Below are 26,384 nucleotides of genomic sequence, written 5' to 3'. Positions count from 1 at the left end.
TGTTTCTATATTGTTTCCATTTATCACATAAGAGAAGTGTGTTTACTTAAATTTTCAAACTCATGTAAGGATGTAACAGAAGGGGAAATAAATCATGGACTGCTAAGTTAGTTATATGTTATTATAGTAGTTACTTAGTACTAGGACGAGATGAGTTATAAATTGAGGGAAATCAAATTAGAGGAACAAATTATGTAGCATTATATATCTCTCATTAAGTATGTCCTTTAGTATCTGAAAATATTGCTAAAGTATGGTATTGAACATGTCATAAGCACAAGAGAAAGTTTTTCGTGCAACACATAGTTAAAAAGTGATTGTTTGAACTTATAGGTCGAAATCTAATTCCTATGAGTGGTAAATAAAAAATCAATATGATGTCATTACTTTTTTCATAACTTTTTGAAAGTTAAAAAAAAATATATATATAAAGGCATGATAATTTGATGATTAAAATGTGTCGTGCGGAGATTATAAAACATTAACACATATATAGTGTATTTTTGATTGGGTTAATTCTTAGACTCTAACCCGTGTTTAGACCTGAAGCAACCTGACAATGTGCGGGTCCAATTTAGGACGGGTCTATGTAGGACAGGACCGGGTTGGCTCTAGGGATAATAAATTTATGGCTATTTGATACTAATTGTAAATTTAAAAATAATAACATATTAAAAGAGTTGTAAGTGAGAACTATATTTTAGAAGAAATAACTTGAAATGATCCAATTCTTGCATATTTTATTGCACTTAAGAGGTTTACATTTTGTTTGATTTATATGCATGTGTCACATTTTGTTTGATCTCTCTTCACTTGTCTCACATGTGCATAATGCACATGCATGATTTTCTCTTGTTAGAGCATGAAAGTGTCCATCTTTTGACCAACGTTTATTTAATTCATAAGATAGATGTTAAACATTTTCATCTAATCTATATGGTAAGATAAATTTGAGTACCATCTATTACATTTTGACTATTATAACAAATTAAAATTTTATAAAATAATTTGATAACTCAATGATCAACCCAAACCCAATATCTTTTAATAATCGGGCCGGGATGGGTTAACGGCAGTGGTGAATCCAGGACCCGGGGTCAGGGGTTCAAAATTTTCAAATGAACACATCGGTAAAAATATAATTAAAAGCAACTTTAATATGTTTATACATCAGAAATTATACAAGTCATAGTTGTGCAAATATGTGGGTCTTTGGTGCAAATAGGTGCAAAACTTTGTCTACTAGTATAATTAAATTTTTTCAAAGGGTTCAAAAAAAAATTATATAGAAAATTTAGTGCAATTTTATTTTTTTCAAGGGGTTCATCTGAACCCCCTCACTTATAGCTAGGTCCGCCCCTGGTTGGCGGGTAGGGTCGGGTCATGTACACCCCTAAGATAGATAGTAAGATTAATGAGTGAAAATAAAATAAAATAGAATGTGAAGTGTGAATAAATAAAACCATAAATCTAAGTTTAAAAAAACCATAAATCAAGATTGTTGAGAAATCTTAGAGCATCTTCAATTTTTTATATCTGGTCAGTATCTGTTAGGGTATGATTCAGCGAGCTCATTCTACGGCGGCGGCCGGCCAGAGCGGTGGAGGCACGATGCCTTTTCCTGCTCTAATGCCATTGCCCCTTTCTCGATTCGCACTTCCCTTGCCTCTTTCCTTTGTTCTCTGACGTGTTTGGCTCACATGGCTTCAAGCTAATGTCGCGCTTCGTTCTCCTTGCAGGCTTATGGATTAGGCGATGATGTTTGTTCAGGGCGGCGGCGACTCGTTTCACGCCACGAACTTGCTCATCTTGTTTGGCCCTGTTGTTGTGATACTTTGTTTTCTTCTCTATTTGGCTTCTATTCAATCATGAAGCGACAATTTGAGGTTAAGCCTCAAGCTCTTGGTCACCTTGTGCACGACTCGACAGCAGTGGTTGGCCCTGGGCTAGAAGTGGTGGATCCTCTTATGGGCACCATGCTTTGACTGAGGAAGAAGATGGTGGAGTCGGCGATGGTGATGGTGATGAGAAATTCAACGATTCGACAGGGGACCATAAGAGCCGGTGGGGGATTGGAAGCTTTGTGTCGCTCTTCATCGATGGCATCTCAAATGGGCCAACATACCAACAAATCAAATACTTCTTTGCTTTGTTTGGAAGAATTACTAGTGTTTTCCTTCAAAGGAAGAGGAAGGAGGGACGACGTTGGTGTTTCAGTTTTGTTCGGATGACGTCTAGGAGAGGCACCATGGAGGCTTTGAGTAAGCTTGATGGTGTTAGGTTGAATGGTTCGTTTATTTCGGTGTCGGTTGCTAAGTTTCCTCGTACATAGAGTGCTTCATACATGGCCAGAAGGGATTTGAAGGTTTCGCCGGCATTTGAGGCTGTGGGATTGAAGGAGAAGGTGTCGCAAACTCCGCAGAAGGGGTGAAGGATGGGCTTAAGTCGTGGTGTGAGGTTTTGATGGGGGAGTCTTCTTTGAAACGAAAGACTGATTATGGCTCTGACCAGGTTGTCTTTGTTAATTATGGGTCGTGTGATAGGGAGCAAAGGAATCCTCATTCATTTCTTTTTCCGGAGATTGATATATTGGCTCTCAAGATTGGTGGAGACAAGGGTCTTGAAATGGGGGACAAGGATGGTCTTCTTTTTCCATAAGCTTTCTCTGATTGGGGAGGACTTGGTTCTTCTGTGTCTGTTGTTGCTAGTCTAGGGTCTCCCCGTGCTTTGAGAGTTTGTCAGGATTTTGGGTCTGTAGAGGGTGGTGGTGTCCCTTGCATTGAGGTTGTCCCTTACTCTCAAAGTGGTGATGGATCCGACAGTGTTTCGCCGGTTCCTTTTGTTGTGAAAACCTCAAGGGGAAGGGGAAGACACAAGAAAGTTGAGAAGAGTGGTAGAAAGAAGGATCTGGCAGCGTTTCGCACTGGGACTGCTACAAAAGAGGTGGCGACTGAAGATATTGATCCTCCTGGGAGCGAGTTGATGCTTTTGCCGCCGGAGTTCTCCGAGCCCATGTGTGTTATGACTAGGGCGTGGAGTGCACTTATGAGTTTGAGCTTAGTTCATGATTGTACATATGATGTTGCCTTAAATCAAATTGCGGCCTAGATTCTTGCGAGAGGATAGTCGTAGTGAGGTTTTTGGGTTTTCATTCTGTTTGGGGCCTTATAAGTTGTGCCTGTTGTTCGGTTCTTTTGGTGATAGCTATAGGTTTCGGGGGGCTTGCGTCTTATCTCTTATTGTGGGTGTTTTGATGGGCAATCAGTTTTTTGGGTTGTCCTTGGTTTTGCTATCTTTTTTGGATGGTTTTTTTTTTCCCCTTTTTTAAGGGTTGTGTATCCATGCCTTATTCCATCATATATATATATATATATATATATTATTTATTTTCACCTAATATTGATTGAGTCTCAAAATACCTTATATATTTATATTATATTGGATGAATGAAAGAGAAAAAAAAATTGTAATTTAAAATCTTGACTTTTTATGGTGTCTTAGCTCGAATATAAACCTTAAAAATGAAATTTCACACCTTCCACATAAGCTAATCTTAAGATAAGACCCAGTTAAATTTGATCAATTCATATTTCATTTCACCTTAAACCAGACCAACCTCTGAACACCCTTAGTCTCTCCTGTTCTCTCTCTAATTTATAGAGTTGTGCTACTTTCTCTTCTTTTCTTTTTTGAAATGAAATGCATTCTTTAAGAAGAAAAATCGGGCACCGAGACCATTACATCAAGATGAACCAAATGGAGGACCCCTAACAAGATCTCCTCAATCCAAGCCAACCCAAAGAAAATAGTAGTTTAGCCAAACTATCATTAACAATATTACCAGTACGCTGAACAAAAGAAAAATAAAGGTAGGAGGTGCCTCGATAGTAACGCTTCCAAGCCTCGATCAACTGAAGGTAATCCATCTCAAAGCAAACCACATGAAAACAACGATCATAAGTCATAAAAAGCACCCAAACCAAACTAAGTTATACTTTCTCCTTACATAACTATAACAATAGTTGCAAAACTCATTATTTTCTAAGATGGTATGACATTTATCAAACTAAGAATTCACTTATTGGTGAATTATAAAAAATGACAACAATAAGGAAAGCATCTAAAAAATTTCAAGAGGGTTCAATGCCCTCGCTTAAGGAAGGAGTCATTCGGGGAGGACTTGAGAAACTACCACTCTTATTGAAATTAATGACCTTAAGGAAGGTAATAATGTTTTAAATAAGCAAAAAAGGAGAGAAAATAATTTAAAAATAAAATAAACATATGCTCAAAGAAAAATATTAAATGTCTTTGGGTTTTCTTCCTGTTTTTTATTGGCTTTGTGTAGCTGGTTTGTCTGTGGGGCTTTCTTTTTTTGCTATCTCTTAGTAGATTGTGTGTTCACCTAAATTTATGAATAAATTATCTTTTTCTTTAAAAATAATTCCAAATTAAAATGTAAAGAGTTCAATATGATATTTAAAATTAACACAAAAATAATTTTCCAATTAAATTGAAATAAGGATTTGACATTATTCCAACTAAATCGAAAAGAATATATAGGAAAGGTAATTAAATAAAATAAATCACCTGAGATTATATGGCATGCTTTTGCTTTTGCTTTATGTGAGCTTTGACTATATAAAATTCTTGACTTTTCTAGGAAAAAAAGTTCAATAATTGTGCTAATTATTACTTTAGTTAAAAAATTAGAATGCACTAATTGATTTTTAATAGTTTTAATAATTAAAAATTTATATATAAAATTAGGATTTGGCATATGAGCTATTTATGAATTTTTATTACATTAATTTATTGAAAAAGTTAATCCTAAAACATTATTTTTACCAAAAATGTTTTATTATTGAGTTCTCAAAAACAACATTTTACCAAAAAATAACATACAAGAAAAATATAGAATAAATTTAAAAATTTAACGATATTCCATTTAAATCTATAGAATAAATATTCACCATAAAAGATGCAAAATAAAATGTTATAAATTAAGGTAATTTAAAATTTAAATAAATTCAATTTGTATATATACATAAGAATTCATTTTAAATTTCCAAAAATCCAATGTACTAATAAGGTTAATTTTTTTTTTTGAGAGCAAAAGGAATTTATTCATTAATAATCAGAGGAAGGAACAACCCCAAGGGAATGGAAGAAGCAAAAAAAAAAGGAAGCGCAAAAAACACACAATCAAGAAAGGAAGCGCAAAAATCCGAACAAATAGAAGAGAAATTCTCTTTAAGTTCTAATGCCAACCCTCGAATGGCCTCTTCATCACCTCCCGGAAAAGAGAACATGATCTCATGCATAGAAAATTATTAGTTAATATTTGTTTATTTTTTGATGGATTTAATTATTATTTAATGTTTGTTATGATAAAAATAAATTTCAAAATTAGAAGAATAAATATATAAATTGGATTAATTTTGAAATCTATTTGTAGACTTTTTCAAATGCTTAAATAATATGTGTAAATCATAATTTTTTTGTTGACTTAACTTTTACTATATGAACAATTCATTTTTATGCTTTATCAAAAAAAAAAAATCATCTTTTTGTAAATTTATATTAAAATAAAATTATGTTCAAATCTTATTTTTACAAAAAAAAACTTTAAAGAATAATTGTAGGATAAATTTAAAACTTTAATGGTAATCCAATTAAATACATTTAATGATTATCCTTTTAAATTTATAACAAAACCTTTCATTAAAGACAGGAATTGAATTAGGTCCTCCAAATTTATACCTCTACCTATGCTTCCTATGTAAGCCAACTGTCTCTCCCTTCTATTCCATCTAGTCCCATTCTTTCGTATCTCTAAAAATATAAACATTCCATCCAAATTATTTCATATCTCTTTCAAATTCCTTCTGATGTTACTTGTGATTCTGCACCAAAATCATAGAATCAAAGTGGCAATCAAGGAAGGTCTTGGATAACATTTTTTTTAAAGCTGAAACAAAATTTTATTAAAGTATCAATTTAGTACAAGTACAGGGATCTCAAAATTGCAACCTAAAAAGACTTTGATTTGGCTAGTTTAAGAACAGTTTTGCTTTTCTTCTTTTCTTTTGTTTAGGAAGAGTTGTTTCTTGCTCCCCTGTTTATGTACAGGTGGTCTTGGTTAGTTTTGTTTTGATTGCTTTTGCACTTGTATCTCCTTAAATGAACAATTTTGCTTCCCAAAAAAAAAAAAACTTTGAGAAAAGACCTCATTAAAACCATTTTAAGCAAAATCCAATGAGAAAAATCCTAGAAAAGGAAAAATAGTACCCAAGTCTCAAAGTGATCAATATACAGCACAGCATAGACCCCAACCCAACCCTCAATGATTCAGCAATTACATAACATTTTTAATTATTCCTAAAAGATAAGTTTATCTTTCATGTTAAATTAACATAAATTTTGGAACTTTAATCAAGACCTTGATGAAGAGATATAGATGGACACAAAGTCAGAGAAAAGTGATCAGAAATGACACAATCAGTTCCTTATTAAATCATTCAAAGGTACAGAACTCACGCAGGTAGAGAAATGATTAGAAGCAAATGACAAAGGAAAATGTCCGATGAATATATATACTCAGCCAAGTTCTCACGGATAAATGACAAAGGAAAATGTCCAATGACTCATAATAAAATCTCCTGTGTTTCAATCTGTTATATCTATATGTAAATAATTAATTTTAATGTTTATCTATATGTGTATTTGAGCAATATATATTTAGTTGGAGATGGAGAGCTAAATTGTTTCTTATATAAAGAGCATAATTTTGTAGTTGATGCTCTAGCCCGTTTAACATTTTGTGAGGCATCTTCTTTCCACGTTACTGTGTCGCACGGGATGTGTTAGCCTTGTCGTTCTATTTTGTAGTCTTTTATTTTTTTAAACGTAACCAAAAGAAGTTATATGGATATAGAATAACTTGTTGTTTTGGATAAAAATCAAATTGAAAACATGGGTGTTACGCGCGCATGAAAATAAAAATGTATTTAAACCTTTTTTATATATGTTTTTTCCATTATTTTCACCAATTTTTTCTTCCAATTTTTTCCCTCCTTTTCCTTAAAATCATGCAAAAAATGACATTTCTTGTTTTTCCCATCTTCAACTCCCAAATCCAAAATCACTCATGAAAACACACATAGTTACAACTCATTGAAACCCTGACAAATACTTGATTTGGACATATAATCGTTTACCTTAATAAAATCACAATCTAGACCCTAAGGAAAAACTATCAAAAGTTGAGGAGTGTAGAACCGAAAACTCCAATCCGACCATCTCTTTGCCACCACAAAAGTGAAGTCCAATTTCTTGATCATATTTGAGACCCCTTTTCCTTATAATATGTCTAAAAGGCTCAATTGAATAAGTAAATTCTTCCCTTGCCTTCTCCAAATCGTAACAAGGTTGAGAGCATTCTTCACCCTTCTTTGGCTTTTCACCCACAATTGGCATTGGAGCAAACCAAAAGGCTTCTTTCTTACACAACTTTGTATCATAAGTTTCACAAGTATCAACATCATGAATCAAAATGTTCACCGGAATCCAAGACTCCACGATTTTGCGGCTACTTTCATTCATTTGTGCTAGAATGTGTTCTTCAAACTCCTTTGAAGGCGAGATCTTGAGGGCTTTTGTACCCAAATGATATAGTTTATTTTGGAAATTACAGCTTTGGGGCACTTTTTTTTTATTTACCAAACTAGTATAAATCGCCACTGACAGTGACGATTCTATTTTTTTTTTTAACTTTTTTAAAGAATCGCCAATGCTATTGGCGTTTTTGCTTTTTTTTTTTTTTCGTTTTTTAAATAAATCGCCAACCATGTTGGCGTTTTCTTTTTTTCTTTTTTAATTTTTTTTTCCTTAAAATAGCCAACACAGTTGGCGTTTTCTTATTTTTTATTTTATTTTTTTTACTTAAAATCGCCAACACAATTGGCTTTTTCTACTTTTTTTTTAATTTTTTTTAAAATAGTAATTAGAATGATATTTAATCAATTGATACTCACACACAATTTTGTGTCATTACTCAATTTTGCAACACTTTGATCATAAATATTTGAACTGATATTTAAAAATAAACATATGCATTACATAATTTAGTTCAAGAGAAAATTATTTTTTATTGTGGAGTCGAGCAGCAATGGATTTTTTTCCGCACACGTTGGGGTCGTTGCTTAATTGCATTGATTGTTTCTAGTTTAGACTCAAAAGACATGCCTACCACAAGTTCACTACTTAACTGTGTTGGCGATTTTAAGAAAAAAAAAAAAGAAAAGAAAACGCCAACTTTGTTGACGATTTTAAGAAAAAAAATATTTAAAAAAGAAAAGAAAAGAAAACGTCAACCATGTTGGCGATTTATTTAATAAACGAAAAAAATAAAATAAAAACGCCAATAGCATTGGCGATTCTTTAAAAAAGTAAAAAAAAAAAAAAATAGAATCGCCACTGACAGTGACGATTTATACTAGTTTGGTAAATAAAAAAAAGTACCCCAAAGCTGTAATTTCCAAAATAAACTATACCGTTTGGGTACAAAAGCCGATCTTGAGACTATCCCACAACATGCGATCAGTAGTGAGTTTAATTCGAAATGGCCATGGATCACCAGCCATGCCAAAAGTACCTTCAACTTCGTATATGGATATGTTGCAGCACAGTTGTTTACAACCTCGCTTCTGCACAAGTATAACTATTAATCATTATAATCAATGGTTAAACAACAAATAAATACATAAGTAAAAGAATTTACAGTGATTTATTAGATGCAGAGGTTGCAGATGTGGAAGAAAATCTGAATTCTTCAATTTTTCCTCTAGCAAGAAAATGACTAAGTGAAACTGAAAAATATGATCGAAGATGTGAGAAATGCACTAATCTAAGCTCTTTTTTTATGTCTTTTGCTTTCTACTTTGCCAGTGAATCTTAGGCTGGACAATTAACATGCATGGATTTCTTGAATAGCTAATTAATGACTCACGTTTAATTTCTTATCTTTTGGTGTTTTGTTTTCATCCTTGTGCCATGGCAGTTTTGGTTGGCAATTTCAGTTTTTACTCTCATCCAACTGTGCCTGTGTTGTTACATGCTGCCCATAATGAATATTAATAATGAGTACTTCATTCTATTCTATAAATGTGAGCTTTACTTATTAGGAAACTGACAAATTACAGTAATGCAAACATAATGATATCATGTACCATTAAGTGTGTATTTATATTATTCATTGTGAAGAAAAATGGTTTTAAGTGTGTTATTTTTCCATTTTCATACTTATTAAACGTTGTTATTAAGTTCTTGGTCCTATCCAAAGTATTGCCACTACCGGTGGATGTAAAACTAATCTATCACTCCACAATGAGCACACTAAATGGTATTGAGTTGTTTTTTTTTGATACAAGCTACGAAATGCAAAAGAAAACAAACAAACAAATGGTTGCTGCTACTTTGTGATATATGTATTATCTATGTCTACTTTTGTAAAGTCCTCCTTGTGGACTATCTCTTGATTACTGACATCATGTACTCTTTTCCCTTACCAGGTTTTCCCAAGGGGGTTTTCCCTGATAAGGTTTTAATGAGGCATGATTTTTTTAATCTGTCCTCAAGGAGGTGGTGGGTGGTGGGTTCTTTCACTAGTAGGAGGATTTTTTGGACTTCTTTCATGTATTTTTTGTCTTTTAGCTTTTTCTTTTCTTTCCATTCCCCTTGTATTGGGTTGAAGTACCCCTTGTACTTCATATTCAATATATTCTTATGGCTTATCAAAAAAAAAAATGGTATTGAGTTGTTATAAATTAAACACAAATTAATTAGGTTTGTAATTATTTAAAAGCATTATTATCTCAATAATGAAATTCGTACATGCCGATTAATCTTCTTTTCTAGATTATAAAAAATATTTAATTAAATTTAATAATATCTCATTCGCAATTATTTTCCAAATGGTAATTCATTCAAATATTTATGAAATCAGATACTCATAATTAATATGCAACTCTGGCAATTTATTACTCTTATGTCGTTTCTTTATTGAGCATTGAGGCTCAATTTTCCTATTCACTCATTGTTATATAATGGAGAATGAATAATGTTGACATTTAACCCGGAATATTGTTGACATTCTTTGGACATCCGACAGTTAGATGCATTTCTGTGGTCTTGGACAATTAGCTTGGTCACAAGAAATGACATTTTTTTCTTTTAAAAAATCCGCAATTTGCAACAACATTTTCACTGTTTGAATGAATTGATAATGGAATCATTCTGTAAGATGATATGAATTGGTGAATATTATTGATGAAATGTTACAATATTTATACAAAGCATAATTGACTAATACATAAATGCTAAGCCTAATTACAGAGTAATTACAGGTAAACAAATATGGAATAATTGACATATTTCTATTCTATCACATCCCCGCAGTCGATGAGGGAGGTTCACGAACGCTGAGACTGGACCGAAAATCATCAAAGAGAACTCGAGGGAGGCCTTTAGTGAAGATGTCTGCAATCTGGTGACGTGAAGGAACATGAAGGATGTGAGACTGACCACGGGCGACCTTCTCTCGAACAAAGTGAATGTCCATCTCAATGTGTTTAGTGCGCTGATGCTGGACATGATTGTTCGATAAGTGGATGACACTAACATTATCACAATAGACTAAAGTAGCACGAGAAGGAGGAAAGTGAAGCTCCAAAAGCAGGTTGCGTAGCCAACATGATTAAGAAACCACATTAGCAACGCCTCGGTACTCAGCCTCAGCACTGGACTGGGAAAGCGTGGGTTGTCTCTTGGACGACCAAGAAATGAGGTTGTCGCCGAGAAGCAAACAGTAGCTAGAAGTAGACCGACGAGTGTCAGGACATCCACCCCAATCGACATCAGTGTAGGAAATAAGCTTCTCGGTAGGAGAAGAATAAAGATGCAAACCAAACTGTAAAGTGCCATGAACATAACGCAAGATGCGCTTCAGTGCAAGCATATGCTCTGTGCAGGGGGCATGCATGTGAAGACACACCTGCTGAACAACATAAGAGATGTCAGGACGGATGAATGTGAGATGCTGCAAAGCCCCAACAAGACTCCGATATAAAGTAGGATCATCACACGGAGTACCAGCAGAAGTACTAAGTTTCTGCTTGGTGTCAATTGGAGTGACAGAAGGATTGCACGATGTCATACCGGCTCGAGCAATAATGTCACCTGCATAGGTACTCTGATTGAGAAAAAGTCCACCTGCATGGTCACTGGTTTCACCACAGGACTGAAGGTCTCATCACAATCAACACCTGCAATCTGTGACCTGCCATCACCTACAAGACGAGTTTTATAACGCTCAAAACAACCATTAGCTTTCGTCTTATGACGAAAAATCCACATGCAGCGAATGATATTATGATCACTAGGACGAGGAACCAAATCCCAAGTTTTATTTCTAATTAAAACATCAAATTCAGACTGCATTGCAGATCTCTAATTGGGGTCTGAAAGAGCTAGCTTTGGGTTTTTGGGAATAGGTGAGATGGTGGGATCATCAATGGTGGCAGAAAGGTTGAAGAGCTTTCTGGGTTTGTAGATACCATGCATGCTGCGAGTGGTCATGGTACGAATATGAGGTACAAGCTGAGTCGGCGAAGGAGGTGAATGAGAAGATGGTAGGGAGTTAGAAGAGGAGGAAGAGGTCATGGGGAGTTGAGGTGTGGGCAGGGCTGGAGGCACCACAGGAGTAGGGCTAGGGTCAGGACTAGTCAACTGGTGAAGGATAGAGGGATGTATAGTATCGGAGAAACAATCATATGTGGAGGGAGGGGGGTTAGTCATGGTGGCAAAGGGAAACTGAGTCTCATGAAGATGACATGTCGGGAAATAATGATTTTTCTGTGCGACAAATCAAAACACTTATAACCTCTGTGATGAAGTGGGTACCCAAGAAAGACACACGGGGTGGAGCGGGGTTGTAATTTGTTAATGGTAGTGGAGGGAACTAAAGGGTAACAAAGACAACCAAAAACGCGAAGATGTGTGTAAGATGGGTCACGACGATACAGAAGTTGAGTGGGAGAGAGATGAGACATAGCTTTCCTGTAACACCCCGATTTCGGTGGCGTCACTTTAGTAACCAAAATAAACTTAATGCGGAAAAACGTGAATATTTTTTTTTATAATAATAACTAAGACAAGACGGAATTAAATAAAACCCAACAATAACAAAAATCAGAACTAATATACAATATATAAACAACCCCCGCTGTAGTAGTAACCTCGTCACGAGTAAACCTCCAGTGACGGAAGAAAAGTGTAACGCCCGAAGGCAAGTTGAAGCTGATAGAGCATCGCCTCAACACTCCTGACCTCAAGAGTCCTCCACTGTCCACGTGGTCCTCCATGATGCTCCCCGAATACGTCGCTCGATGGCTCGCGGGGTCAACCACCCACGACCCGGGGTCGTCCTGATCGATCATCTCATACCTAATCCCCCCCGAAGGGTGGACCATGGTGAACCAATCCGCAATATTCATCGGACAAAAGGCGTTGTCCGCCAAAACACACACAGAAGACGCGAGGGTCAACTCTAAAGAACTATGTAGATAATAAACCCAATAGGTACAAGTAATAAATAGCCACTTAGGCTTATAACTAGAGATGTCATTCCTAGGGTTGCATGTTCCATATCGAATGTAAATGACAACAATAACAAATAGCATGTTCCAAATAGGATTGACAAATAACAATCACACTCAACAACTAAATTAGTATGTATGTTGCATGATATGCAATGCAGGTTAACCCAGTCAACCAATATGCAATCCGGAACGGATGGACATCATCGGATCAGCCCTTCACCAGCCACGGTGGTGCCATTTCGGCCCGTGATGCCTCTTACTCCCACATCATCATGTAGTCAGATCAGCATAAAACCCGAAGGCCTGCCATTTCGGTCTGCTACTAAGAGTCACCTAGCAGCGCTCTTACGCGGAAATCCTGGTCTTATAACCAATTTTGGAATCCGCCGTGGTCCGGTATCTCGCCGTGTTTAAACCACTTAATGAGTGCATGCAATGCAGTGATTAGCCAAACAACGTCTCCGACCTCACTCGACACGTCGCCACGTGTTCTAACTAAATTAATGTCTCTAAAAGCTTACCCTAAGGTAAAGTCGATTCTGCGACAAAATACAATAATCATAAAACGAGTGCAACCACTCACGATGACTCTTCGGGTCATCAATACTCTCACGAAGTCTCACGCTTCAGTGAAGTTTCATGCTCTCACAAGGTCTCACGCCTCAGTGGAGTTCCATGCTTTCCACAAGGTCTCACGCCTCAGTGGAGTATCCCGCATTCACAAGGTCTCACGCCTCAGTGAAGCTTCTCGGCTCATCCCTTGGATGGCTAACAAATTGCTCAACGAGCGAAAAAGTACCAACATACTCAGAACTTACCAAACTCCTCAACACTTGGATCCGACGACACTCCTCGTTTTTCCAAAACTATGATTTGACTTCCAATGCCTTCCTTCGAGATTGTTATCATTACTTAAAGATTTTGAGGTTATTTAAGGTCTTATGAATTTTCTTTATAAAATAGATTCCATTTTGTCTTATCGCAAGTCTTATACATTTGCAGGATCTCCCAATCCCAAGTCGCTTCCAGAGGAGGTCTCGATCCACTAAACAAAATTAAGGCCCGAACCTCGTTCGTCCTATCAAACTTTCTCAAAACTCTCAAAATAAAATCGGCATGACCTGCCCGCTATTCTCACCATTCAGAATCTCAGATTCCAGTACAGAGCATATTTAAATCATCACAATCAACAACATGTCATATATCAATAAATCGCATCATAAACACTTAGCACTTAGCATATAAAGCATGCACCACACATCCTAGATTACCCACATAGCACATAGCATGTAAGACAATCTCAAAAACATTCAGTAGATGAATCATCTACATTGTCAGCCGAAGCCTCAGAAAACATTTTCCAATCACACACAATTCCAGTGCATAAACAGTAAACAATGTCGAAACATCGACCCTAAGCATTAACTAGAGATTCAGTGAGAAGCCCTCACCTGAAGGTTCTCCAGTATGATCGTCAAGCGCTTCCTCGCACTCAAAGTGTTGTTCCTCAGAGAAATCCTCAAAAGCACCTTTACAATAAAATCACAGAATACTATAAGAATCTATCGAAAACTAAGCTATCGATACTTACTAAGGTTACTCGAAGTAATCTATACCCTAAGGTACGATAAACTAGCGCGAAAGGACAAGTTTTCGGAAAAGGAAATTTCCTCCTCCCCCTCTAATAGGCTCGGCCACTTTTCACAATTAAGGGGCTCGATTTTTCTTCGATCAAACTTGGTTCCTATGCTTTCATAAGCCGTAACTAAGGGTATTCTGAACTCGGAAAAATTATCGGATCGAAAACTGTCGCAGGGGTATTTTGGTCATGATTTTTAACTTAGGATTTTCAAAACTGAAATCCCAAAAATAAAATTTTGCAGGGACGTTACTAACGACGTTTATGACAACTAATCCTACTAACACTAAGCTAAGGCGATAGTTTTTAGCCTAAAGGTTGAAGCTTTACCTCAAAAACTCCAAAAATGGGTATTTAAGGCTAAAATTGATTCCGGCGGAATTCCGGCGACATAACGGAAAATCTAATCCGGCAGAAGTGATCTTGGGCACATATAGAAGAGGTTTAGAATCAGAAATGAAAGATTCAGGATAGTTTTGCAAAAACCCATAAACTATCCGCTCAGAAAACTCTACAGAAAAGCTATGGAAAAAGCGATCAGAGGTAAGGATTAGCGACTATACCTTGAAGCCTTGAAGCAGCAACTGATTGATCGAAGATCAAGCAAGGATTGAACAAAATCTCTTCCTCCTTCTTCTCCTTCTTGGCCACGGGTTTGGGTGGGGAAAATGGTGGAAAATTTGAGTTTTTCTTCCTTTCTTTGCTATATATAAAGGTTGGAAATTCGCGGGAAAATGAAAGTTTCGCGAATCTGATTTTTCCGGCGTCATTCTCCGTGAATTAATAGATATGTTTTGGCAAAAGAATTCCAAAACTATAAAGAGGTCTCCTTGTATTTTTGGCAACTAATGCATAGTCGGTATAAAACTATTTTACCCGATAAGTTGCTTTTTGCATCGAATGTCGGAATAGAAAACTTCCTTCGGAAGAAAGATTGAAATCATCAAGAGAAATGGGTGTACGCGTGTAGAATATTCATTTGAAGCTCTGAATAGATAAAGTCTTCATTGTCGAGAAATTCTAGGGTTTTGAAATACCAGGGTTTCGGTTTCGGCAAACTTCCGATGATTGGAATCGGACTTTCGTAGATCCTAGAGTTTCGCCTCGAAACGATTGTGATATATGGAAAAAGAGAAGTTCTAACATTTCTCTGAAGATTTTTGGAATTAACTTCCGTCGTGCCTAAAAGTGAAAATCAGCTATATACTAGGGTTTCTGACCTAGGTTTAAGCGTATAACGATCGTGCTATAACTTTTATCGATCATGATGTAATCCTTTGACTTTTCCTGAACTTTCTCCTTCATAAATTTATTTCATTTGGTAAACTCTAGTTCAGGTTTCCCTTCACAATACATCAACCCTAATCGTAAATGGAAATCTCTTCCACTGATCCTAAGCTTAAAATCTTGGGTCTTACATTTCCGAGGAGTGATATTAAGTAGATAGGTAACCATTTGAAGAGCATGATGCCAAAAAGACGGAGGAACAGACGCATGGGCGAGAACAGTGCGAATCATGTTGTTAATGGTGCGTATTTTGCGCTCCGCCTTGCCACTTTGAGATGATGTATGTGGGCAGGAGAAGCGGAAAATAAGACCATTAGCAACACAATAAGCATGAAAAGATTTATTGTCAAATTCTCGCCCATTATCACATTTAAGACATTTTATAGTTTAAGAAAAATGCGTGCGGATTTGATTCGACAGAGAAGTGAACATTTCAAAAACTTGAGATTTATTACTTAAAGGGAACGTCCACAGAAAATCCGTAAAATCATCCAAAAATAAAACATAATACCGATGACCGACGGAAGATAAAACATGCGAAGCCCATAAATCGCTGTGTAAAATGTCAAAATGCATCACAGTAGCATTATTAGAAGAAACAAATGGCAACCTAACATGTTTGCCAAACACACAAGACTCACAAACTGTGCTAGAATTTAAATGCTCAAAACTAATGAACTTATTACTACGAAGAGACTGCAAGGCAGAAGAACTGGGATGACCAAGACGACTGTGCCAGAGACTCTGAGCTAGACCAACAAATAGAAAGAACAGAGTGACTAGATAGAGATCCCCCGGACTATTACATCTAATGAGTGGAATCCCCGTATGAAAATCATGAACCGAAAAGCCATACGGGTCAAAACAAACAGAAACATTGTTATCAGTAGTGAGTTGTCGCACAGAAATCAAGTTTTTAACAATATTTGGTGTGTGCAAAACACGGGAAAGGGTCAAAGGCTTGTGTTTATGGGAGGTGGAGAGGGTTGTGTGTCCAGAACCCTGAATTGGAATCCCATGTCCGCTACCAACATACAATTTCTGATTAAGATGACTCAAATTAGAATAAGACTTGAGATTACCTTGTGATGCTGCCACATGAGATGATGCTCCAGTGTCCATGTACCAGGTGCTGTCCGGAGGAGCAAGTGTCATGGTGTGCATGGCAGTGACAATGTCAGTCGGCACGGGTGAGGCTGAAGCAGCATAAGCCTGGGGGCTTTGGCCTAGAATGCCAGGCTGCTTAGGAGGAGCAGACGGACGAGTCCACTGAGAGGTAGGGTATGGGCACGGAGGCATGGCCCATGGAGGCGGGGCCCATCCCCAATGCTGGTACAGAAAGTACTGTTGTAAAAAAAAACACATGACTAGGCTGTCACGTTGAGCTACACAGGATGCGGATCTGTGACGGGTTTAATGACCCGAGTGGAGATGAAGGAGATCCGGAGGTTGTTGGCGGCGGCTGGCTGGGTGAGCGACGGCCGGAAAGGGACAAGCGGCAACGCTGGAGGGTGGCCGGAGGCTGGATGTGGCCGGTGGGCGCGGGCGTGTCCAAAACAGAAGCAACGAACAGAAGAGGAGAATGAAGGACCAATTCTGTGAAGGGAGAAGAAGAAGAGGCGGCGACCGACAAGCAGGGAGGAAAGGAATGCAAGACGGTGGTGGCAAGGTGAAAGAGATAGCGGAAGCAGTATAAGATCTGAATTAGGGTAATACCATGTAAGATGATATGAATTGGTGAATATTATTGATGAAATGTTACAATATTTATACAAAGCATAATTGACTAATACATAAATGCTAAGCCTAATTACAGAGTAATTACAGGTAAACAAATATGGAATAATTGACATATTCATATTCTATCACATTCTCTCGTATCTCTAAAAACATAAACATTCCATCCAAATTCTTTCACATGTCTTTCAAATTCCTTCGTCATTCTGTGTTAGATTCTGCACCAAAATCACAAAATTAAAGTGGGAATCTGAACGAAGGTTTTGGTTAACATTTTTAATACTAAAAATAAGCTTATCTTTCATGTTTAATTAACATGAATTTTGGAACCTTAATCAAGACTCTGATGAAGACATATAGAAGGACACAAAGTCAGAGAAAACTGATCAGAAATGGTACAATCAGTTCCTTATTAAATCATTCAAAGGTACAGAATTCACGCAGGTAGAGAAGTGATTAGAAGCAAATGACAAAGGTAAATGTCCAATGAATATATTCTCAGTCAAGTTCTCACAGATAAATGATTCCTAATAAAAGTTTCAGTACCATAGTCTACCAACAATAAAAGCTGAATTGAATATAATGAAAGAAGCTCTTATATGTCCAGTTTGATCTGTGTTACAACATATAACTGGAATCAAACTTTGATGATTGTTCAATCAGTAGATTATAAAACAAAGGCCCATTTCTTGTGACTGGAAGTTCATATCATACAAAATCAAGTGCATCTTTGCCAAAACTTTAATTTGGTTCTACACATAAAGCTACTCACAAAAGAGTCTCTTTCAAGAATTGAATTTAGCTGCACAATCAATTGGTTGGAAGTCTTTCTACAACTGATTTTGTTCTGGAGAGACTTCTTAGTGCCAAAATTGATTCTGAGGAAAAAGAAGCCAATCGAAATATGGTCTAAAATGTCTCTTAAAATGTGCAGGACATCAGACAAGATGAAACAACTACTCATTGAGTGAGGGCCTAAGAAACTACCACTCCCTTAGAAATCAATGACCTTATCACTTTCATCATTCTCACCACTGTTGGAGCTCCCCTCATTAGACCCTCTTACATTATCCTTTCTTTGAAAAACACGGTACACAACCCATTTTGCCATCTGCATTTTGAGTTACAAAGTCTTATGATAATGAATAAAATAAAAGGAAACAACTTCGATAATAATTCTACCTACCAACCAACGAATCTTATGAAAATTCAAAAGGTATTACTATAAACCTTCTCAACTTTGAAAAGGGTAATTGTTATATATATATATATATGTGTGTGTTTTTGTGTGTATTCTTACTTTACCTTAGATGGGTTAGCAATTAGCACAAGACGAAACTCATGCATCACCCATTTGGTCCTTCTAGCACATACTCCTTTCACCTCCCAAAAAACAAGGGTATTCCTCTTCCTAATCACCTGGTTGTTTCGAGGGATGGAAATATCTTTGCCTTTCTCCACAACCCTCCACTCGCCTTTCCCAACAACTCTCATGTCAAAGTTTTCAAGATTAAGTCCCATGGTGTTGTAAAAAAAAAACACTTGCGCTGATTGAAAATCTTTCCATCTACAAAGATAAGCAAACTTAAGTTAAATTCAAAAAATTATATTGGTTCAATTCCCACTTGAAAACAACACATAAACATTTCATGGAACATGAAAAAAATTTGAACTTTTCAATGTTACATAACAAAATGCTCTTTAGGTTAGTACAAGGGTCACAAAAGATTAATAGGCTCATGGAATATTCAAAAAGGAGAGAATTAGAAAAAATACCAACCTCCTCCTGGAAGCCCCCAAGGCTCCGTTTGAAACACATCAAAATCTGGGATGATTTGAACGGGAAGAGGTTGAGCAAAGATCCTTCTTTTTAAGTAGAATTCCACAAGAATCTCATCCGTGGGATCAAACTTATACCCAGGTAGTAAAGTAACACCGCCATTCTTCTCATAAGTTATGAGTTTGACCTCCATCTCAAATGATGTCATCCTAAATGAAGAAAGGGCTTGTTTGAAATATTTGGATGAACCGCTGCAGTAAACCCATGTTGCTAGGATATCACTATATAGTTGCAAGGCATGTAGTAATTACTGGCTCTAACAAAGAGCGTTAGAGATGCAAGAAAGGGATGGATTGGGGGTAAAGGGAGAAATAGAAAAGCATGACAAAAGAGGAGAGTCATGACTCTAATATATTAAAAGAAAATAATTAAAAGTTAATATAAACACATCTTTGAAAACCCAATATTTCAAAAAAAAAATAGAAGAAAGGAAAAAGTCATTTTCCAATAATACGGAAAAATAAATAAAGGAAAGATAATAATATTTGAAATAAGCAAAGAAGGAAGAAAAGTATTATTATAAAATAAAATAAATATATCTTCAAAAATAAATTTTCAAATTAGAATGGAAAGAGGTAAAGATGACATTTAAAATAAAACAAAAAAGACAATAATTGTTGAAATAAACAAAAATATGAAAGAAAGAAATGAAAATTAAAATTAACACTTCTTTGAAAACCGGTTGTGTCAAACTAACTAGAAAGAAGACTGAAAAACAAAGAAATCAAAACTAAATAGAAGTAAATGATGTTTTTACAATAAAGCAGGAAAAAATATTAATGAAATTGAATAATGTTGAAATAAGCAAAAAAGGAGAGAAAATAATTAAAAAATAAAATGAAAACATCCTTGAAGACAAAATTTTAAATTAAAATGCATAGAGGAAAGGGGATATTTATAATCAAACTGAAAAATAAACAAAGAAGAGATAATTATTATTTAAATAAGTAAATTAGAAAATAAAATAAATAAAAATTATCTTCTAATCAAACTGCGTGCATAAGCTTTGCCTTTGAGGCTTACTTTTCCTTTAGCTGTTGCTATTTCCTTTCTTTTGTATCTTGATGTTCTGTTTCTTACTATTTTTCTCTCTGATTTGTTATGTTAAGGGATTGGTTCCCTTTTATCATATATATACATACATATTTAGTTTTTCCAAAAATATTAAAATAAATATATCATCGAATCCAAAATTTCAGGATAAATAGGAATAAGGAAATATATTTTTGCTATAAATCCGAAAAAATATAAAGTAGTAGTAATAATTGTTGAGATAAGCAAGGAAGGAGAACAAGTAATTGAAAACAAACACACATTCTCAAAGACTATTTCAAAAATGGAAGGATGAAAAGAGGATATTTAGTTATTTTCAATAAAATCAAAGAAATAATTGTTGAAATAATCAAAGCAAATAAAAGTGAGAATAAATATACCTTTTAAAACCCAAAAATATGAAATAAATAGAAACAAGAGAATAAATTTGTGCCACAAAACCCAAAATATAAAGGAAAGGTAATTTTTTTAAAAAATGGAGTAATAATTGTTGTAAGTAGCAAAGAAGGAGAGGATACAATTAAATATATATATATCCTCAAAGACAAATTTTCAATTAAACTTGAAAGAAGGAAGGAAGATATTTATGATAAACCCAAAAAACAAAAAATAAAAGATATTAATTGTTAAAAATAAGACGAAAAATTAAAATAAACACATATTAAAAAATCCAATATTTCAAAACATATAGAAAGTAGGAATTGAAATTGAAAGATCAGGTTTACAACAAATCAAAAAATATATAAAAGAAAGGTAGATAAGCAAATTAAAGAAGGAGAGTAAATAATTAAAAAGTAAAATATACACATCCTCAAAGAGCAATGTTCAAATTAAAATGGAATGAAGGGAAAATGGTATTTACAATAAAAACCTAAAAGTAAAATGAAATTTAATAAATTTTTTTTTTCGTTAAAAAAGATAATAAATTTTGAAATAAGCACACAGAAAAAACAATTAAAAGTTAAAATAAATACTTTTTAAAAAACCCAATTTTTCAAAATAAATATAAAAAAGACAAGCTTTAATTCAATTAATAATTAAGAAAATAAGTATTGATATTTTGACATGCTGACATAATTTTAATAGTCATGTTAAAATTGTGTTTCATTAAATTAGAAAAAACTTAAAAGATAGCAATCAAGAGGTAGATTCTATCAATTTGATTATATATATATATATATATATATATATATATATAGTACTATTACTATTTCAGATACATTTAATTTATCAACCCTGACAACGATCTCCAAGCTATTTATGGGTTAGAGGAAGAACTTAGGATGATGTTCACTTCTTCAAATCTAAGTGAGATTGTTTTGCTCGCTTGTTTCTTGGAATTTATACATAGAAAATTTTGTGAATCCAACACAAGTAAACATTATTGTTGATGAAGATTTTCTTAATTACATGTTATATTAGTATTTAAACTTCAATCATTTATAATTCTAGAAGCATGATTAATTTCATATATTATATTTTAGAGGCTTGTGATACGTTCTCTTATAAATAATTATAATGTTAATGAGAAAATTCATTATTATCTAATATGATATGACATTATTCATTGAACAATATGAGAAATGACAACAATAAGGAGAGCATGAAACAATTCATTTCAGGAGGATTCAGTGCCCTCACTTAAAGAAGAGGTAATTGAGAGGGCCTAAGAAACTGTCATTCTGACGACCTCAACACTTCCATTATTTTCGCCACCGTTGGAGCTCCCTCCATTAGACCCTCTTGCACTCTTCACCTTCTTTGCATACTTCATCTGAAAGATGCGATAAACAACCCATTTTGCTATCTGCATTTTGAGTTTACAAAGTCTAGTGATATAACAATTATGATAATGGATAAAACAAAAGAAAACAACATTGATAAGGATTCTACCTACCAATCAACAGGGCCGGTCCCGACATTTTGGAGGCCCTGGGTAAATATTAAAAATGGACCCCTAAATCTTTTTTTTGGAGAAAGTGTAATGGGAATACTACGCCAAAAAATGCCTTTTACAACGGTTAAATTTTGCCTTTTACAGCGGTTTGGACCCCTGTAGAGCTCGTCGCTATAAAAGACTATACAGCATTTCGAACCGCTGTAAAAGATAGATTATTTACAGCGGTTCTTTAATGAAAACCGCTGTAAAAAAATTCAATTTTTTTGTGCCCCTTCTTTTTGGAGGCCTTGGGCTGTGGGCCTGCTTGCACAGGCCCCCACAGCCCAGGGCCGACCCTGCCAATCAACCATTCTCATGAAAACTCAAAATATATTACTCTGAATATGCTCTATTTTGAAAAGGGTAATTCTTTCATATATCATTTCTTTACCTTAGATGGGTTAGAAATTAGCACAAGGTGGAATTCATGCATCACCCATTTAGTCCTCCTAGCACATACTCCTTCCATATCTTAGAAAATTGGGGTATTTTTCTTCCCAATCACTTGGTTGTTTCGAGGAATATGAACGTCTTTGCCTTTCTCCACAACCCTCCATTGGCCACTCCCAGCAACTCTAATTTCAAGGCTTTCAAGGTCACGACTCATGGTGTTGTAGAAGAAGCACTTGCGCTCGATGAAAATCTTCCCATCTATAAAGTTAGAAAAACCAAAATTAAATTAAAATCACTATCTCGGTTCAATTCCAACTTGAAAACAACACATAAAATTTTCATGGGACATGAAAAAAATTGATTTTTTTTATGTTACGTGGAAAAATACTCTCTAGGTTAGCACAAAGGCCATGAATTATTAAAAGGCTCATTGAACATTGAAAAAAGAGAGAATTAAAAAGAAAACGCCAACCTCCTCCAGGAAGCTCCCAAGGCTCTGTCTGAAACACATCAAAATTTGGGATGATTTGAACATGAAGAGGTTGAGCAAATACCCTCCTCTTTAAGTAGAAATCCACAAGAACCTCATCAGTGGGGTCGAACTTGTACCCTGGTAGCAAACTAACACCACCATCCATCTCATAACTTATGAGGCCGACCTCCATCTCAAAGGATGTCATCCCAAGTGAAGAATGAGAATGTTTAAAATATTTGGGTGTACCGCTGCAGTAAATTAACTCAAGTTGTTAGGACATCAATATATAGTTGCAAGACATGTTGATGCAAGAGAGCGAGGGATTGGAGGTAAAGAGAAATAGAGAAGCATGAGTAATGCTATAAAGCACAAAGCTTTTAGGCACGATTAGGCACGACCCAATTGTTTTATTTTTTAAAAATAAAAATCACTTTTAAATTTTAAATGAATAAAATAAGAAACCTTTAAGGATGCACTTTTGTCAGGGTCGTGCAACTCAGCATTCTTTGGGGTTTCTTGCTATTTTTTATTGGCTTTGTGTAGCTGGTTGTTGTTTCAGGTTTGCCTTTATTTTTTTTTAGGTTGGTTTGTTTGATATTTTTTCTGGTTTGTCTGTGGGGCTTTTTTCGCAATCTCTTCGTAGATTGTGTGCACACCGCAATTTTTTTTGGTACATCGGAAAATTAAAGGACAACAAAGAAAAGCTACAAAGCTAGCACATCCTTAGCTAAGAAGGGATGAAGCGGTGGGGGAAGGTCCTCCAGTCGCGTGTAATCACATTGCTGCACAATCCCCATTCCAACAAGACAGTCATCAACTTCATTAGCACTCCTAGGGATGTGCTCCAGCTGGATGTTCCAATCCCGATGGAGAAGATCCTCAAGCTCTCGAAAGTCAGAAGCAAGTTCATGAAACTGATGACGGTTGTCCTTCAAGGTTTCAACAATCTCCAAACAATCAACCTCACAAACAATCACACGGAGGTTTAGCTCCCACACAAGCTTAATGCCTCTGAGTAAGGCCATAACCTCTGCCTTCATAGGACTCCCTCCACCAATTCCTTCCATAAAACCACCAATCCAATCCCCTGAACTACCACGGATAACTCACCCCATCCCCATGCGAGAGGGATGATACGCACCATCGGTATTGAGTTTGTATGTTCCTAACATAGGAGTCTACCACCGGTTCCGGCCACCAACTAAACCACCATCAACATCAGCATCAGATAGAAGCATCCCATCATAATCCTTTTCCTCCTGCCGAATCCATCTCAACACATATTCAATGTTCCAATCATTATCACCCAAAACCACATTATTTCTCCATCGCCATAGCCCCCATAGTGCAGCTAGAAAGAGAGAAGAATGCTGACCTTTGACCTGGGCACGGACCCAGCTGGGAGCGTCCATAGCTGTGAACCTAGGCCAAGTCCAAGCTCCCAAACGCTGCCACACCTCACGCGGGTAGAGGCAGTCCCGCAAGTAGTGCAGGATGTCCTCCATAGGATGAGAGCACCTAGGGCAGCTGGGAGAAGATGCCAGTTTGCAATGAAAACGGTGCGTATTAACCTGTAACACTCCATGAACCAGGAGCCATATGAAAACCCGACACTTCTCAGGGGCTGTAACTTTCCAGATCCAAGACCATGAGTCAGAGCCAAGCTGGAGAGGAGCAACCGTCCTGTTACATAACCAAGCGTATCCATCAACCGCCGTAAATATGCCTTTGCTGCTACCATTCCACACCCAGTGATCATCCACAGATGCAACAATGTCTGGATCAATTTGCATCAAGCGCTCTTTAAAGAGAGGTGGCAACTCTGTATATATATAATCAGTATTCCATGCACCAGAAGTGCGCACATCAGCCAGAGTTAGAGCTGTGTCTGCAATGTTTACATATGGAACATGTTTTGCCAACGCACCAATACCACTCCAGTCCCCATAGCACAAAGATGTACTACCGTTACCCAGTTTGAAGACAAAACCTTCGCGTAACACATCCCTGGATTTTAGTAAACCTTTCCAGAAGGAAGAAGCTTGTGGCCGAGGAATAGCTTCCAGAACTGAGGAATCCTCTAAATATTTCTGAGACACCACCTTCACCCAAAGAACATCAGGCTGCTGCAAGAGGATCCAAACTAGTTTCCCAAGAAGAGAGGAATTCGCAAGCGAGGCATCACGAATGCCAAGACCCCCATCTTGCTTGCATTTAACTATGGTCTCCCAATTCATCAAATGCCACCCTCGCTTGCCAGGATCTTGGGACCAAACAAAGTTTCGAGTTAGACGATTAAAGGATGCAATAGTGCGACGCGGAAGCCAGACTACCTGCATTGTATAAGTTGGAATCGAGGCAACAACTGACTTAGCTAAACAGATTCTCCCTGCGGTGTTTAACAACCGACTCTTCCATGTCGCCAATCTGCGAGAGACTTGGTCTACTAGGTAGTTATACGTCTCCCTAGGTGCCCTACCACCAACCAAGGGAAAACCCAAATATTTTCCTAGGTCCCGCACGATGGAAATAGGGCAGATGGTAGCAAAACTCCTGTGTTGGACAGCAGTGACTCCTTTAGAGCAAAGAGCTTTTGACTTTGCATGGCTCACACGTAACCCTGAAGCATCACCAAACTCTTCCAAGATCTCAAAGACAAGCTGAACCTGACCCCGGGTTGCCTTGCAAAATAATAGAACATCATCCGCAAAGAATATATGAGAGAGAGGGACCCCCCTCGGGCTAAATAGATTGGCTGCCAAAGACTCTCATTCACCGCATTCTGAACACGAACTGACAGCTTCTATACACATCACAAATAAATAAGGAGACATGGGATCACCTTGGCGAAGACCCCGTTCCGGAGAGAACCAAGGGAGCCTAGAGCCATTCCACAATAGAGCAAGCTTGGAGGAGGCCACACAACTCATGATCAATTGCACAATCACGATAGGAAAAGCAAAATCTCTCAGAGTATCTTCCAGAAACCGTTAAGACAACTTGTCGTAAGCCTTCTCAAGATCGATTTTGAAAGCCATATAACCTCTCTTAGCAGAGGTGGAATGGAGGTAGTGAACCACCTCATGGGCTATAATCGCATTATCTGTCGTACCTCTTCCAGGAACAAAACTAGATTAAAGCGGGCCAATAAACCGGTCAAGGTAAGGACGAAGGCGAGCAACCAAGACCTTGGTAACTACCTTGTACACCACGTTGCATAAACTAATAGGCTGGAAATCCTTCATTTGGATTGGTACATCTATCTTGGGGATAAGAACGATGAGAGTCTCAGCAAGGGAATGATCAATGGCTCCAGAGACAAAGGCCTGACTCACAACCCGCCAAACATCCTCCCCGACAAT

General features: G+C 36.5%; 2 protein-coding genes across 2 annotated transcripts; both read right to left on the bottom strand.

Moving 5' to 3' along the window:
• Positions 1-10,756: 10,756 nt before the first annotated feature.
• Positions 10,757-11,215, bottom strand: LOC130717363 (uncharacterized mitochondrial protein AtMg00810-like). The gene has a single exon (XM_057567575.1). The coding sequence runs from the start codon at positions 11,213-11,215 to the stop codon at positions 10,757-10,759; it is 459 nt and encodes a 152-aa protein (XP_057423558.1).
• A 12,511-nt stretch (positions 11,216-23,726) lies between these two features.
• On the bottom strand, positions 23,727-24,089 carry LOC130717346 (uncharacterized). The gene has a single exon (XM_057567552.1). The coding sequence runs from the start codon at positions 24,087-24,089 to the stop codon at positions 23,727-23,729; it is 363 nt and encodes a 120-aa protein (XP_057423535.1).
• Between the last annotated feature and the right edge of the window lie 2,295 nt (positions 24,090-26,384).

Source organism: Lotus japonicus, chromosome 1, assembly GCF_012489685.1.
Source record: "Lotus japonicus ecotype B-129 chromosome 1, LjGifu_v1.2".
Lineage (NCBI taxonomy): Eukaryota > Viridiplantae > Streptophyta > Magnoliopsida > Fabales > Fabaceae > Lotus > Lotus japonicus.
Note: the sequence above shows the minus strand (reverse complement) of the source record. Positions and strands in the feature narration are given on the sequence as shown.